The sequence below is a fragment of the Microplitis mediator genome, chromosome 11 (assembly GCF_029852145.1).
Source record: "Microplitis mediator isolate UGA2020A chromosome 11, iyMicMedi2.1, whole genome shotgun sequence".
Taxonomy (NCBI): domain Eukaryota; kingdom Metazoa; phylum Arthropoda; class Insecta; order Hymenoptera; family Braconidae; genus Microplitis; species Microplitis mediator.
The window spans coordinates 18378379-18392931 of record NC_079979.1 but is presented as its reverse complement, the minus strand read 5'-3'; the positions used below and the strand labels follow the sequence as shown (position 1 = coordinate 18392931).

Below are 14553 nucleotides of genomic sequence, written 5' to 3'. Positions count from 1 at the left end.
ACAAACATATTATTGCTATACAAGCACATGAAGGTTTCGTTTCGTATTTGTAAATAAACGTTATCTGCACAGTCGCGTGCTGATATTTTTCTATTTACAAAAAATAAATATTATTCAAGGAAACTGCTAAATTAAATAAATAATTTCATTGAATATTATATTCAAGCAAATAATTATCACTTAAATTTAAGGTCGTTTATAAATAAAATTTACAATATACTTTCTGATATATTTTTTAGATACTTTTTATTGTTCAATGGATTACAATATATAAGAACTTTAATTTATTACTGGAAACGAATAATTAAATACAATATTAAATTAATGTATTAGTAAGCGGTGAAAAAAACAATTAGCGACAATTTTACTGATATCTATATAGAAATTTTTTCATATCTGCATTGTAACTGCGAATTCTAATGCCTGTTTTGTCAGTCAAAACAAGAAAATTTCAGACTAATGCGATTTAACGGATAGAAACTCATCAATTTTTTCCCTAGGGCCATTCTATCGGTCAGAAATTTTCCCGTTTCGACTGACTCCAGACATTAAAACCCAGTTTCAATACAGATAATATAAAAAATATAGTGCGCGACATGGGATAAAACACGATTTTAAACGTCGGATAAAGTCAGCTCTCGTCTAAAATCGTCTTTTTTTATCCTTGCCACGTAATATACTATTATATGGCACTGTAATTATTCTTATGCTACATTTACCAGCAGAAAAAGTCATAACTTTTTTCTCCATGCTTATAATTTGATGAAATTAATTGGTTGGGTAAATAGGTAGACCTGGGTAGTTTCCAGCGGGTCCATATTCGCAGATCAACCTGGTACTGTACCAGCCATTGTCTTCTTGCCAGTTAAAAACCCCACAGCCAACGTATTGAGTGTCAGCCCAAACCAATTGGGTCCAGTGATAAATTTTACCATTGGTTTCTTCCTGCATGTTATCAATGTAATTACCATCATAATTTGCAGCTTCTGCGGTCCATTGATCCAACATTTCTGTAATATCTTCGACGTACTTGTCACTTTTCGACATAAAAGCTATGTTCTGATTGACCTTGAAGCGTTCTAAGTCGGAGTCAATATAAATTATTAATAAATGATGATATAAGTGATATTTTGCTTGCCGCGAAAAAATACTTTTCATTTACCAACGTCGTCGCAAGCGGAATGACCATTTATACACTGATTGATATATACTTGGGCTATCATAGCCAACTCGTCATCCCATTGTAGAGGAGGGATTTCACCTGCGGGTTGTGGTCCTGTAAGTCCACGTTCTTCACCACCGCTTGCTACTAATGCTCTATAATCATTGTGAGCATTAAGAAGTGCTTGCTGTTGCTCTGCGCTTAAAACATTACTGTATGCTCCGTGACAAGCCTCACCTAGGCCTCCCTATTTATCATTACGCGATTAAAGACTGTCATTTATTAGTATATTGTATGACAACCCTGCTTAAAAAATCCGATAGATTCTGATAGCTGTATGTATAAGACCCTATACTTAACTATAGCACTTCTCACAGAACTCATTCGTACTCATAAAACCTCTATGGGAACTTATGAGAATCTATCGGATTCTATGAGATTTTCTAAACAGGGAAGGGATGAAACAAGACGATTTCAGACTAGGGTGAGGTTGGCTGCCCGAGTCGCAGGCGAAGGCTGACATCACCCGCAGTCTGAAATCGTGTTTTATCCTGAGTCATACTATATTTTTCATGATTGCCTGTATCCGAACTTAAAGATTCAGTGTCAGCAGCCACACTAAAAAAAATAATCGGTAGCGACTACCGATCGCCAATCGGTAGCTGCTACTGATTATTTTTTTCAGTGCAGTAGGAAATAAGTTAATTTCAAGCCGATGGTGCGGAGAACTGTTAGAGAATGAGAAATATGTGATATACAGTCACTTATTAAATAGTAAATATGACATAGTATATTACATACCTAGGCCAGTAAAATAAGAAAAGTCTCAGAGCACATGTAATTGTTGGTCGAGGCTGACAAACATGTGGTCTGAGGCTTTCTTTTTTACTGGCTAAGGTGCGTATACTATTTTTCTGCTCGACGAAGCCGGAAAGTTGTGACTTCGTTTAGGGCAGCGGCCCGAAAGTTACCACTTTCCAGCCGGAGGGCAGAAAAAAATATTATTTTCACTTATTTTTCAGTAATTTTATTTGGTTAATTAAAACTGTCACTTAAAAAATGAAATGAGTAAACTGAAGTAATAAGAGTAAGAGTAATAAGGCTCCAAATGAACATTAAATATAACTGACACCGGGCAGAAACAATTGTATTTCTTCCCAAAGGAAGAAACATGCATGTTTCTGCCCGCTGTATGAAGGTATTTTCGAATTACGAATTCGCTAGCAGTTATTAGCAGCATCGCCTTGAAATTAGCTTGTTTCGACGGGCTGTAGAGACACTAAAACTTCAAGTTTCGATGCTGGTATCATGAAAAATTATATAATACTATTTGAAAAATATTTATTACACTTACATCGTATAAACACAAAGTATGTTTTGTCCCCGGATCACAGGTTTCAGGTTCACATACATAAGCAGCTGTAGCACTAGCTATAATATATGAAGTAACGAAAAAATGAATAGTAATTCCTACCATGATTGCTTCAGTGGCTCTTTCAGAACAATACTTCTTCAGAGGTTTTGCAAAACTGTGATCTGTTTGTAAAATTCCCGGTATATTTATAGTGAAAAAACTTTTTCCTGGGTCACCTTGAAGGGGTAGAATAATTCGTTGTACGTCATGTCCAACAATTATTGATACTCATCGATATATAATACAATTTCAAGTAGAAAAAATATATTTAATATTTTTAAAATAGTCTTTTCCTTGAAGATCGTTTTCGTGCATTGCATGTCATTAAATTTTATTACCAATAATTGCTTTAAATACTAACAGGAAAATATTTATAACATAGGGTAAGATAAGACAATTATAAAGGGGGCAATTATAAAACGAACAGAGAAAAGAATCGAAATAATTAGTGATAAGAATGAATACAAGGTCTAAGAATTTTTTCTTATTAAAATTCACTACACAATCGCACTATTGTCAAAATGAATTTTTTCAAAGTAAATTAATTGAACCGCGGATTATTAATTAATTATTTGGCAAAAGAGGATTTAATTTTTAACCTTACTCTCAACTTTGTATTGTAAAATACATATTTTTTTCGGACGATTGTATTTAGTTAATGTATAATTAAATTTATATATAGCTGTGAATTTCTGTTCATATATTAGTATACTAATATATATCCTACCTTTATAACGTTATCAATAATTACATACGTCATGCAAAAGTTTGCAGAAATTATTTTACAAACGTAATCTATATTATTAGGAGAATAAGGAAAATTTTGTTCCCGCCATATCTATATGGTATAATTAGTTAATGTTATTGAAATTGGTATCATTAGACAGGTCTTGACTTGAATTTGTGCCTTTTCATACTTTAAACTCTTTTTAATTGCCAAGTATTGAGATAAATAGATTTATATATATATATCATTCGAATTACATTTAAATTACGCGGGAAAAAAGACGATCGTATTTATTTTCTTTAAATAAATTAATACTTTAATTATTCTGTCACTAAATGTGACTGAATGTCACTGAATATATAGCTATATTATTTATATCGCGTTACTTATTCCAAAATGACAGATTTTTATACTCCCTTTTGGTTTTAGGAAGCTTCTCAAAGCCAAAAAAGTGTGCATAGAAAAAAAAAGGATCCATTGACACAAAAAATCTTTACTCGCCTAAAGAAAATTTTTACTCACCCCAATAAATTTTTTGCATTGTGAATTGAAAACAAAAATTTATTTAGAGCTAGAAAAAATTACTTGGTGCAAGGAATTATTTCTTAACCAAAAAAATCTTTTCTCGCCCCAAGACAATTTTTGTATTTAATTGATAATGCATAAAATTTATTGGTGCAAATTAAAATTTTTTGCTGCAAGAAATCCTTTTTTTCTGCGTATTTTATAAATTTAGTAGTGATATTTGGGAAGTCACGTAGTGACTGCAGGTTGCTCGTTTCTTTCAAGCGATGTAGTCATATCAGAAAATTAAAATTTCAAATTCATCAAAAACAACCGACAACAATTTATTGTTCAAAATTTTCTCATTAATTATTTTAATTTTATGGACATCTGTAAATGCTGATTATTGTTACTCTAGAATAAACGCGTTGTCAATAAACTAAATAAATTTTACATATAGTATGCAAAATAATACTTGAGTCACGCGGGATAGAAGAAAAATGAAGTCAAGAATTTAGCGGCTTGACATCAAAAAAGAACGACAAAAAATTTTAACTATTTGAAATTATTTTCGTAGTAATGCATCAATGGGTGAAAAATTTTCTGAGATTTCCGGATGTCAACCGGGTGGCGAAATCCCAGAACTTCAATGGAATGATGAATTGACACAAATCGCACAGAGATGGATCAATTCAGTCATCAAAAATCTCGTGAATTCAGTAAATTTTTTATTCTTTTAACCCATTTCCAAAATTATGTAAATTTCGTAACTATATTTTTAAAATATATAAATTATAAATTTTTCAAAATTTTAATTATTATTTATTTTATAAAATTCTGTTTCTTTTATAAAAATAAATAAATTTAATAAAAAATTTTATGAGTGTGAATGTAGCATACATCAGACAAATTTGAAATCATAAACAAATAGAGTAAATAATTAAAAAAATATTTCTAAAAAATGCACTTATCAATTTTTGAATTTTTTAAATGCGCGTTTTTTAAAAATTTTATTTTATTAATTATTTGCTCTATTTATTTATAATCATAAATTTGTCTGATGTCTGTCACATTCACACTCATAAATTTTTTTAGTAAAAATATAAATATATATAAAATATGTTGATCAAATTTTTTTTCATACTAGAAATTAAAGACTTTAATATAAATTCAGGTATTATCAATCGAAAGTTTTTTTTAGACATAAAAAATATGATAAAATGTAACTTTATCAGTGTAATTAAAAAAACATTTAAAAAATATATAACCGAAAATTATTAGTTATTATTACTCTCGCAGAACAGCAATAAGTTTTTTTTATACAGTAAAAAATAAAAAAAAAAAATGTTGAAATTTTTTTTACTTATTTTAATAATTAAATTCACGTATGCAACAGCTTATGATTGTTACCCTCGATCATGCAACGGTTCCGAGCACACAATTTGCAAGTATACTGTAAATATTTTATCAATCAAATACATAAATAATTTTGCATTTATCTTCAAAATAATAAATATTAATTACGATTTACTTCAACAGCTGTTTGAGTTGGGACCGAAATGCGATAAAGTACAATTCAATTATTTGACTACTCATTATCAAAAAGAAATTATTTATATTCATAATGTACTGCGCGCTTTGACAGTAATAAGTGATAAGGAATCGGAAATAAATTCAACTATTCGTATTGCGCAATACAAATGGAATAATGAATTAGCTGAAGTCGCTCAAAGATGGGCCAATCAGTGTGATCCTGGTAATGATGAATGTCGAGATGTTGGTAAATAATTTTTTTTTTTAATATTTAAGGTAAAAAAGACCTCGATCCTGAAGTTAGCAAACAATTAAAAATTTTTGAATTTTTTTTTCAGCCAATTAATTACAAAAAAAAAAATCTAAAAATATGCACATGTAGAAAATTAAAAAAACTATAGGTGCAATTTTTTGAAATATTTTTTTTTTATAATTTATTGTTTTAAAAAAAAATCCAAAAATTATTAGACGTCAGCTAAATTACGATCCTGAAGTTAGCAGACAATTAAAAATTTTTAGATTTTTTTTAGGACAATTAAATTTGAATAAAAATAAAACCAAAAATATGCACATGTAGAAAATTCGAAAGACTACAAGTACAATTTTGGAAATATTTATTTTTATTATAATTTATTGTTTTTTAAGAAATCAAAAATTATTAGACGTCAGCTAATTTCAGTATCAATAAGAAGATCTAGTGCTCGATCAGGGAAAAAAAGGATTTCTTGGCGCAAAAAAAACTCTTGTACCAAAAAATTTTTTCTCCTCGACGGGCGGAAAGCGTCAACTTTCGTCCCGCTGTGCAAAACGAAGTTGCCGCTTTCCGCCTCCGTCGAGGAGAAAAATAGCATACACTCCTCGGGAAGTAAATAAGAAAGCCTCAGATCACATGTTTGTTGACCTCGGCTTCGCCTCGGCCAACAATTACATGTGCTCTGCGACATTTCTTACTTTACTTCCCTCAGTGTGTAATATACTATTTCTAGCTCGATTTGTTTTCATTTCACAATTCAAAATTTTTGAAATTTTAGTAAAATTTAGTAAATATAGATATACAAATACATGAATGATCGAGTACTAGTTCCCTGATCGGGTACTCGCAAGTCTCACTAATAAATATGTACCTTTAATTTTTCTTTTTTTATATAGATAATTTCAAAGTTGGTCAAAAATTTGAAAACATAAAAGACAAAAATATAAAAAAATTTGAAATGTACGATTTAATAAAAAATTGGTTTTATGTTGATATAAATGATTATCAGGGAGATAAATTTTATGGTCAAGCAGCACCCATGTCAGTTAATAATCACACAGTTATTTGGGACAATGTTATGCTTATAGGCTGCGGAATCATTAAATTTTCCGATAGTAATGATTTGTACAACACTTATTTGGTGTGCAATTATCGTCCGGATGAATAATTCACCGAATAATACTCTGGCATTATCAAATATTTAACGAAATATTTAACAATAAATTCGAAGCTTCCTGTATTTTATATTTTTTTGAATATCAGTTTGAAAAAAAATTTTTTAAATTCAAAAATGTCTTAAGTAAATTCCAGGACTCACTTTATTATAATTTCAAAGGCTAATCTTAAAGTTTATCATTTTTCGTGTTAAAAAAAAATAATTACGATGACTTTGTAATTTTTTTGACGATAAATAAAAAAATTTTAAACAATTAAAATATTTTTTGCATTTATTATTAACCTTGAATACTTATATGTTAACAAACAAAAAGAATACGTGACAAAAAAGCAAAACGCAATCAACTAATCAGTTGTTTTAAAGATATTTTTTTTTACGAATACGAATTTCTGAATATTTGCGATCCAAGTATTCAAGCGTCGGGTACACAAGCAGCTAATTTTAGTATCAAAACAACATAATTTCATACAATGAAATTTTTTTTAATTTTTTTAACCCTAGTAACTTATAATTATGCTTGGAAACCCTGTTATCCTGAAACGTGTTGGGGCAAAAAGCATACACTGTGCGAGTATGATGTAAGAAAAAATTTTTAATTAATAAAAAAAAAGTATTAGAGTGAATAATAAAGTATATTTAATGAATTTTGAATTTTCTAGCCATGTGTGAAGGGAGAACAATGCAACAAAGTATTTGTATCTTTAGTAACAGACGAAGAACGACGTGAAATTGTTCAAACTCACAATAGACTACGAGCCAAAGTAGCAAATGGACAAGAAACTCGTGGAAATCCGGGGCCACAACCACGCGGTCGAATTGGGCCACTTACTTGGGACAGAAGATTGGCTTTAGCTGCTCAAACATGGGCTAATCAGTGTATATTTGGTCATGATACCTGTCGCGATGTCAGTAAGTCCTCTGTTTCCATAAAAAAAATTCATTTACTTTTTGTATGGAATTTTAATTGCATTCATTCATTTATACAATTCTCCAGAACGTTTTCAGGTCGGCCAAAATGTGGGGTATACAGGAAACGTTACTGAAACTTATGACAAATTGACTGTACTTATTGAAAATTGGTACGATGAAGTCCAAGACTTTTCTCGTTATCACGTCAAAAATTTCAATCCAACGCCTGGTGGACCCACAATTACTCATTACAGTCAACTTATATGGGGTAATACTACTCGTATTGGTTGTGGTCTTGTAAGACATTATACATTTGGGGAAATGTATAGAACTCATTTGGTTTGTAACTATGGAGCAAAAGGTAATTGGATCGGCGAACATGTTTATGAAACTTTTTAATAACATTTCAGAAAAACTAGCAGAAAAAAATTACAAAATCACTCTAATTTTTTTTTTATTCTGTAAATGTATGAAAGATAGTATTGGCTTGATCAGTTGCGAGTACCCGCGTAGAAAAATATATATGTAAAAATTTTATGCCATATATATGTCACAGAATATTACACCATTATGCGCGGAAAAGAAAAATATATATTCAATAGATTTTGCGTATATGTTGAGATATTAGAGGCATATATGTCGATATATATATAAATATATGCTCGCGCGCAAAAAAAATATGCCACATATAATATATATATATTTTTTGCATACATCTATTTCTGTGCGGGTTAAGAAAGAGAAAAACGTGACAAATTTTCTTTAAAAAATGAATATTTATCAAAATGTATTGAAAAATGTTATCTAATTTTCTGTAGTTTTATTTGAATAATTGAATATTTTAAAAAACGGAATGTGATTGATAAACATTTACTGTAAAAATAAAAATGTTCGTTGCGATTACATTTTACACGATAATATTTATATGGTAATCATCATAAAAATAAATGAATGTGACAATTTAATTTTTCATAAAATTAAATATAAATATAACAAATTCAAAATTTGTAATAAAAATTAATCAATCAACCTCTGCAATAAATAAATTTATATATAATAATACATTATTTCCGTAGTTTTGTTGATGAAAGTACATATCTATTTGCTGGTATAAATTACCGTGAACATAATAACAACTCAACAGCTATAGATATATATAAAGACATCGAAAATATATATTCGAGTCCAGTTTAGTCATTGAAAATGACCATTTCGCTAAGCCTACATAAATATATAACTCCCAAACAGAAAAGAGGCGACCTATTGTCCAGAATAAAAACTCATCGGTCTTTCTCGTAGAAATTGGATCACGCCATTGTCCATTGCTGGACGTCCTGCTGTTTTTCTTCCTACTGTTGATGATACCATTTAGTAAAATTATTCAATTGAAATGTTATTTACGACTTTTCATTGGATTCTCATCATCACTTCAACAAACACTATTTTTTAAACCGTTTCATACAATAATCAGTAAAGTCACCTTGTACCCGAATACTCGATCACTCCGTGTATTTTTATATCTATATATACTTAGTAACAATTTAGTAAATCGGGTACTAGTTCCCCGATCGGGTACTGGGTTTCTTATCTTACACAGTAAAAAATATTGTGTATCTGTGTTAAAAACGGTCCGTGTTAAATTTTTTGTGTTGATTATTTTGTGTCAAATCAACACAATTCTCTATGTTACTTTAAAATTTTTAATCAATCTACTATTCAACACTTTAAAAGTGTTACCTACGACAAAAATCGATATTATTAACATTTATTAAGTGTTACTTTAAAATCAACACAAAAAAAGTGTTGAAGCGACAGTTGAATTGTGTTAAAAAAATGTCTTTCTTCTATTCACGCGGGAAGCGCCATTAAGCATCAGTTTTGCTTGGTTAGTTATTATTTTTGTGACATTGATTTCATTTATTTTCAATTAGACATAAAAAAATAAAGTTGACAAAGTTCATGATTCGTATAGTTAAAAAAAAAAAAAAAATATTTAAAAAATTGCATCTGTAGCTTTTTTACTTTTCTACGTGCGCACATTTTTATTTTTTATTTTTTTTTCGTAATTAATTTGTTGATAAAAAAATTGAAAAATTGTTAACTGTCTGCTAACTTTAGGATCATGTTTACTATCACAAAATAGTTAAATGTTAAATAATAATTGTTGACACTTTTGATAATCTAAAAATAATTCATGGTACAAAAATAAAATGTAAAAGTTAACATTTTTTTTGTGTCGCTATTAACATTTAAAAAGTGTTGAAGTTTCTTCTCATATTACTCGAATTGTGTGTTGAAATTTTAACACAAATTTTGTGTTTAAATTCAACACAAACAGTCTGTGTTAAAAAATAACACAAATATTGTGTGGACCGTTTCTAACACACAGATTGTGTTGATTTTAACACAATATTTTTTACTGTGTACTTCGATCAAATACTGGATGAATTTTCAAATTTAAAAAAAAATCAACGAGTATATTTTTACAAAGCGGACCTAGATGAGTTGCGTTTTATAAAGTTATGAAAACATGTTATATATATCTTGATGGATTGAAAAAGAGGTAATTAAATAGAAGAAACCATTAAGTTACTAAATACTTAATGCATTTTCATCCTGACCCCAGGTGGGCTGTCTATGTAAAAATTTTTGGCCCATGTCCCTCATGTCATTGTTACGTATTTTTCGAGGCTCTTGATACAGTTTTTGTTATAAAGTTATAACTGTTGACTTTGAAAGTGTTTAGCGCATCGTCAGACTCGGGGGAACTAATGTAATATTATATATATATTAAAGGAAACATCTTTGTGTATATATATAGATCTTTCTTTGACTAGACTTCTGAAAATACACCGGATCTAAAAGACCCGGAATCCCGCATCGCGGATCTATAGATCTTAAGATTGACGATCGCAGTGTAAATAATAAACGCACGCCAGGAGTTTTCCCGTTGATTCAATTCGTAAGATCTTTGATACAGGAAGAGGTGACAAAAGTGTTCTTTCACAAACAAATTTCAATTTATGTCACATATGTATTCTTGTTTGAAGTATTTGTAAAGAAAAAACAAGCAATAAAATTTATTTAGTTTTCTTATCTCGCAATCCGGGATGAAAGAGACTAAGTAAGTTAAGTAAACAAACAAGTGATGGAAATATTTAGCAACTTACTAATAAGGAATAAGTCCATGACTTGAGTTTTAATCCAAGCTAAGCGACGGTTTACGCTGGTAATCCCTGGTGTAAACGATCGCTTACGGCACACTAAGATGTATCAGGTCCATAACGGAGACTGAGTTTTGGATAATGTAGGGAGAGACTGAAAAGAATTCCGTGCAAGTGGGATAGAAAATCTATGCCTGAGTTTTGTGGATCGGTATAAAGTGAGATGGATGTTGGATATGTTGTAACTGCCGTATATCTGTTGGACAGTAGGGGGGTGTCAGCAGGAATTGTTAAACTCAACGAATACCTCAGCAGGATTTCAAAACCCACGGGCTACTGTATATAACAACGACAATATGAGTGTGAGAATTTTTTTTTTATGTTTGCATACATCATCGATTTTAATGTTGATGGATCTATGAAATTTTTTTTATTACCACTGTCACTAACACTTTTATTCCGCTAAGAATAAACATCTCGTAAAGAGTTGAATAGTAAATTCGTACATGAAACTGAATTTATACTTCGGTTTCTTCAGTAAAAAAATCCGGAATAAGTCCAGGTGGTGTAGGTGTTAAATTTCAACACCAAAACGGTGTTAAAATAACACCGCTGCCAATTTAAATATTCTTTACCGGTGTTGAAAAAATTTCCAAGTGTTAAAATATTTTTTTATATGCAATACAATTTTTTTGACACCGACCCTGATTAAATGATTGAATTCGATCGAATGTAACAGAATTGAATTTTTAATTCTATATGATTCAGATAAATTCTGTTAATTCGGTACCTAACTTGAAAATGAATTCTGTCTAATTCGGCAGGAAAACTAGAATTTGTCCAAATTAAAACGAATTTAATTAATTCTGATTAATTCGAAAATAATTCTCCAAATTCTGGTTCTGAATCGGAATTAAAACGAATTTGAAAATTTTAAATTGGTTTTATTCTGTTCAATTCAAATTCAAATTTTCCATTCAGTTGAATTCTATTTTGCAGAATTCGACAGAATATAACAGAATTAAAATTTTTAATTCGGTTGAATTCAGATATTTAATCAGGGGATTTAACACCAGTATTTTAACACTGCCAAATTACACTGCCTACCCCGGTGTTATTTAATTTTAACACCGCTCTTTTTACGGTGTTAAAATAAATAAATTTTGAGGATATTCATAAAATTTCCTTAATATGATAATAACTCAGGCGACTTTTGTCAATATATTTAATACGTTGAATATATTCTGATATTTGAATCCCTTTTAGCAACACCCCGCGCACGGCCCACCGCAAAATCGACCATAACATTCATAAGCAAGCCCTCAAAAAATCTCCCCTGGGTTTACAAGTGAAGTAAAAAAGGCTGATAGGGGCCTGCGGTAAACGAAGGAACCAAACCCCTGTCTTTTTTCTCGCTTCCACTATTTATGGATGTACGCACCATACATTCAAGTTGTGAGCCTGTATGTGTATATAGCGTAATGCGTAAACGCAACCCCTGAGCGTGTGTCGCATAATTGAAGAGGGGAAACCACGATACCCTCATCTGGTAGTAGTTTAAGGGCTGGTCGATTCAAGGGGATGAGAAAAAGTAGGAAACCGTCGCCATGTTTGATTTAATCGAGAGGAAAATGGTGGCTGCGGGAAGCATCCGTTTTAACCATCATCCTCCACTCTCTACTTCTTTTATTCGCGGTTTTTATCCATTTCCGCCGCTAATAAATTCTTTTTTGCTTATTCAATTACAGAAATCCACTAAAACTATTAAATATATAACGCCATTATATTTTCATTTATATAAATTTTTTTTATTTCTTTAAAAAATACATCGATATATTTTTTCATATTTTTTATATACTTTTCTTTGCACATATTTACAATTATATACATATTTATTTTTAAAAATTGCCTCAATAAACATCAAATATTTTTATCACATTTAAATGTTTATCAAAAATACATCATATATATTTTATTTATATAATTACTCCCTGATTTTGTGTATCAAAATTGTCATTATCATTGTCTCAATTTTTTGAAAAGGCGGTTGGTTATTAAATTTGTACATTTATTTTTTTTTTTTACTAAAAGTTAAATATAAATTTATCGAGTTTGTACATTTTACGGACTAATTATAAACACTGTACATATTGCAAAAATAATTTTTTATTCAAACTAGAGGTCGTTATGGAGAGTAAAAATAAGGTGACAGTAAAGTTGGATGTCCAAAAGCCCCGAGATGTGGCAGCGGAAATGGTCCGCGATTGTCGTGTGTTCTTGTGTGTTTTTTCAAGTGATCCTTTCTGCCAAAACGTTTTCCGCAAATAACACACGCGTGTGGTCTTAATCCCGTGTGAATTCTTTTGTGTCGGGTCAGCTCTTCGTTTCTTGTGAATTTTTTACCGCAGGAGTCGCATTCGAAAGGTCTTTCTCCTATTAAAAAAAAATAAAAAAAAAAAAAATTAATAAAATTTTAGAAATGACTGCTGTCAAATGGTAAAATTTTTTTGAATTTCCCACCAAATTATGTGTAAAAAAAATTTTAAACTAACCAGTGTGAATCCTGATGTGTCCTCGAAGCTGCCCATTGTTGCTGAAAGCAACATTGCAATGTTCGCAACGAAATTTCTTTGGTCTCAGCTTTTTCATTTGCTTGGCAGCGATGTCTTGTTGATGAATCAATCGAACAGCTTCCTCAACTGATGGATAATGACCAGGGTAATAAATTTGTGATTGCAGTAGATTAACAGTCGCGTCATAAGACATAATTGGATTACTTCCGAGTGCCGATAAATAATCCGTACAAATTGGAGTATACGTGGGTGTAAATGCTGAATTTGGTGATGCTATTGACGGACAAGAGTCACAAGGCGAACTGGTCGTCCTCTCAGTCGTCCTCTCCATTGATCCTTCGTAGGTATTCAAGTCGCGGGAGGAATTAAATACAAAATTTGATAACATATCTAAACTACCATTCTCTGGTGAATCATCACTTCGCGATGAAACACTTTTATTTTCTTCTTCATATTCACTTTTAATATTGGGACTCAGGTTATCAGACAGCGATCCCGATGACTCTTCGACACTGTCCCATGGTCGGAAAAAATTACCTTTTACACTACACATTTTAAATTGTTTGTTTATTTTTTAGAAGTACACAAAGACATTAAAGTCCGACACTTGATAATTTTATTTTTAAGGCAAACACTTGTATACAAAGTGAGACACGCTCGCTCTCAGCTCCGGCGTGTTACTGTTTACCTAAGGGCTTTCTAGGGCTGTTATATAGCCACCAAAAACGACGGGACTTTTGGGTAGGGGATGCGTGCCCACCCCTGTATTCTGATTGGGGCGTCTGCAGACCTACTGTGGTTGATGACTTAGGGCTGGGGTGCGTCATCCAAAAAAAGGCCTGCTGTAGGCATACTCTCTCTTTCGACAAGCATCGATTGTGGTTATTTTGTTAATAAAAAAAATTATTTTAAATTTTTCAAAATGAAAAATCCATTTGCGCGATGATAATTTTTTTTCAAATTTACTATCCGACCGGTTTCTTAAAAACTTTCTACGATATTAAAAAAAAAATTGATTTTTTAATTTAAAATTTTGAAAACTCAAATCTCTAATTTAAAATCTCTTATTGTAAATAAAAAAATGATTTTTTTATACAAATTTACTAAAACTAATTTTAGTTGCCGGTGCAATTTAAA

At 30.6% G+C, this 14553-nt stretch overlaps 4 protein-coding genes across 4 annotated transcripts; 2 read left to right on the top strand and 2 right to left on the bottom strand.

The window, feature by feature from the left end:
- Positions 1 to 229: 229 nt before the first annotated feature.
- Positions 230 to 2717, bottom strand: LOC130677163 (venom allergen 5-like). Its single transcript, XM_057483805.1, has 3 exons — positions 2517 to 2717; positions 1163 to 1409; positions 230 to 1079 (listed from the first exon to the last, which is right to left on the bottom strand). Exons 1-3 carry the CDS (start codon positions 2637 to 2639, stop codon positions 769 to 771), a joined length of 681 nt encoding a protein of 226 aa, XP_057339788.1. The 5' UTR covers positions 2640 to 2717; the 3' UTR covers positions 230 to 768.
- A 925-nt stretch (positions 2718 to 3642) lies between these two features.
- On the top strand, positions 3643 to 6921 carry LOC130677484 (venom allergen 5-like). The gene is made up of 4 exons (XM_057484252.1): positions 3643 to 4526; positions 5204 to 5262; positions 5347 to 5587; positions 6490 to 6921. Exons 1-4 carry the CDS (start codon positions 4490 to 4492, stop codon positions 6759 to 6761), a joined length of 609 nt encoding a protein of 202 aa, XP_057340235.1. The 5' UTR covers positions 3643 to 4489; the 3' UTR covers positions 6762 to 6921.
- Positions 6922 to 7181: 260 nt separating this feature from the next.
- On the top strand, positions 7182 to 8710 carry LOC130677380 (venom allergen 5-like). The gene is made up of 3 exons (XM_057484122.1): positions 7182 to 7348; positions 7430 to 7679; positions 7765 to 8710. The coding sequence occupies exons 1-3, from the start codon at positions 7241 to 7243 to the stop codon at positions 8076 to 8078; spliced, it is 672 nt and encodes a 223-aa protein (XP_057340105.1). The 5' UTR covers positions 7182 to 7240; the 3' UTR covers positions 8079 to 8710.
- A 4005-nt stretch (positions 8711 to 12715) lies between these two features.
- On the bottom strand, positions 12716 to 14118 carry LOC130677352 (zinc finger protein 629-like). Its single transcript, XM_057484091.1, has 2 exons — positions 13396 to 14118; positions 12716 to 13276 (listed from the first exon to the last, which is right to left on the bottom strand). The coding sequence occupies exons 1-2, from the start codon at positions 13967 to 13969 to the stop codon at positions 13029 to 13031; spliced, it is 822 nt and encodes a 273-aa protein (XP_057340074.1). The 5' UTR covers positions 13970 to 14118; the 3' UTR covers positions 12716 to 13028.
- Between the last annotated feature and the right edge of the window lie 435 nt (positions 14119 to 14553).

Excerpts from the sequence above, each read along its gene's own strand:
- LOC130677163 (XM_057483805.1), bottom strand. The coding sequence starts at position 2,639 with ATGGTAGGAATTACTATTCATTTTTTCGTTACTTCATATATTATAGCT. Across the intron at positions 1,410-2,516 it reads ATACTTTGTGTTTATACGAT|GGAGGCCTAGGTGAGGCTTG; the intron begins GTAAGTGTAATA and ends AATGATAAATAG. Across the intron at positions 1,080-1,162 it reads TTCCGCTTGCGACGACGTTG|AACGCTTCAAGGTCAATCAG; the intron begins GTAAATGAAAAG and ends ACTCCGACTTAG.
- LOC130677484 (XM_057484252.1), top strand. The coding sequence starts at position 4,490 with ATGGATCAATTCAGTCATCAAAAATCTCGTGAATTCA. Across the intron at positions 4,527-5,203 it reads TCAAAAATCTCGTGAATTCA|CTTATGATTGTTACCCTCGA; the intron begins GTAAATTTTTTA and ends CGTATGCAACAG. Across the intron at positions 5,263-5,346 it reads ACACAATTTGCAAGTATACT|CTGTTTGAGTTGGGACCGAA; the intron begins GTAAATATTTTA and ends TTACTTCAACAG.
- LOC130677380 (XM_057484122.1), top strand. The coding sequence starts at position 7,241 with ATGAAATTTTTTTTAATTTTTTTAACCCTAGTAACTTATAATTATGCT. Across the intron at positions 7,349-7,429 it reads ATACACTGTGCGAGTATGAT|CCATGTGTGAAGGGAGAACA; the intron begins GTAAGAAAAAAT and ends TGAATTTTCTAG. Across the intron at positions 7,680-7,764 it reads TGATACCTGTCGCGATGTCA|AACGTTTTCAGGTCGGCCAA; the intron begins GTAAGTCCTCTG and ends ACAATTCTCCAG.
- LOC130677352 (XM_057484091.1), bottom strand. The coding sequence starts at position 13,969 with ATGTGTAGTGTAAAAGGTAATTTTTTCCGACCATGGGACAGTGTCGAA. Across the intron at positions 13,277-13,395 it reads ACACATCAGGATTCACACTG|GAGAAAGACCTTTCGAATGC; the intron begins GTTAGTTTAAAA and ends TTTTTTTAATAG.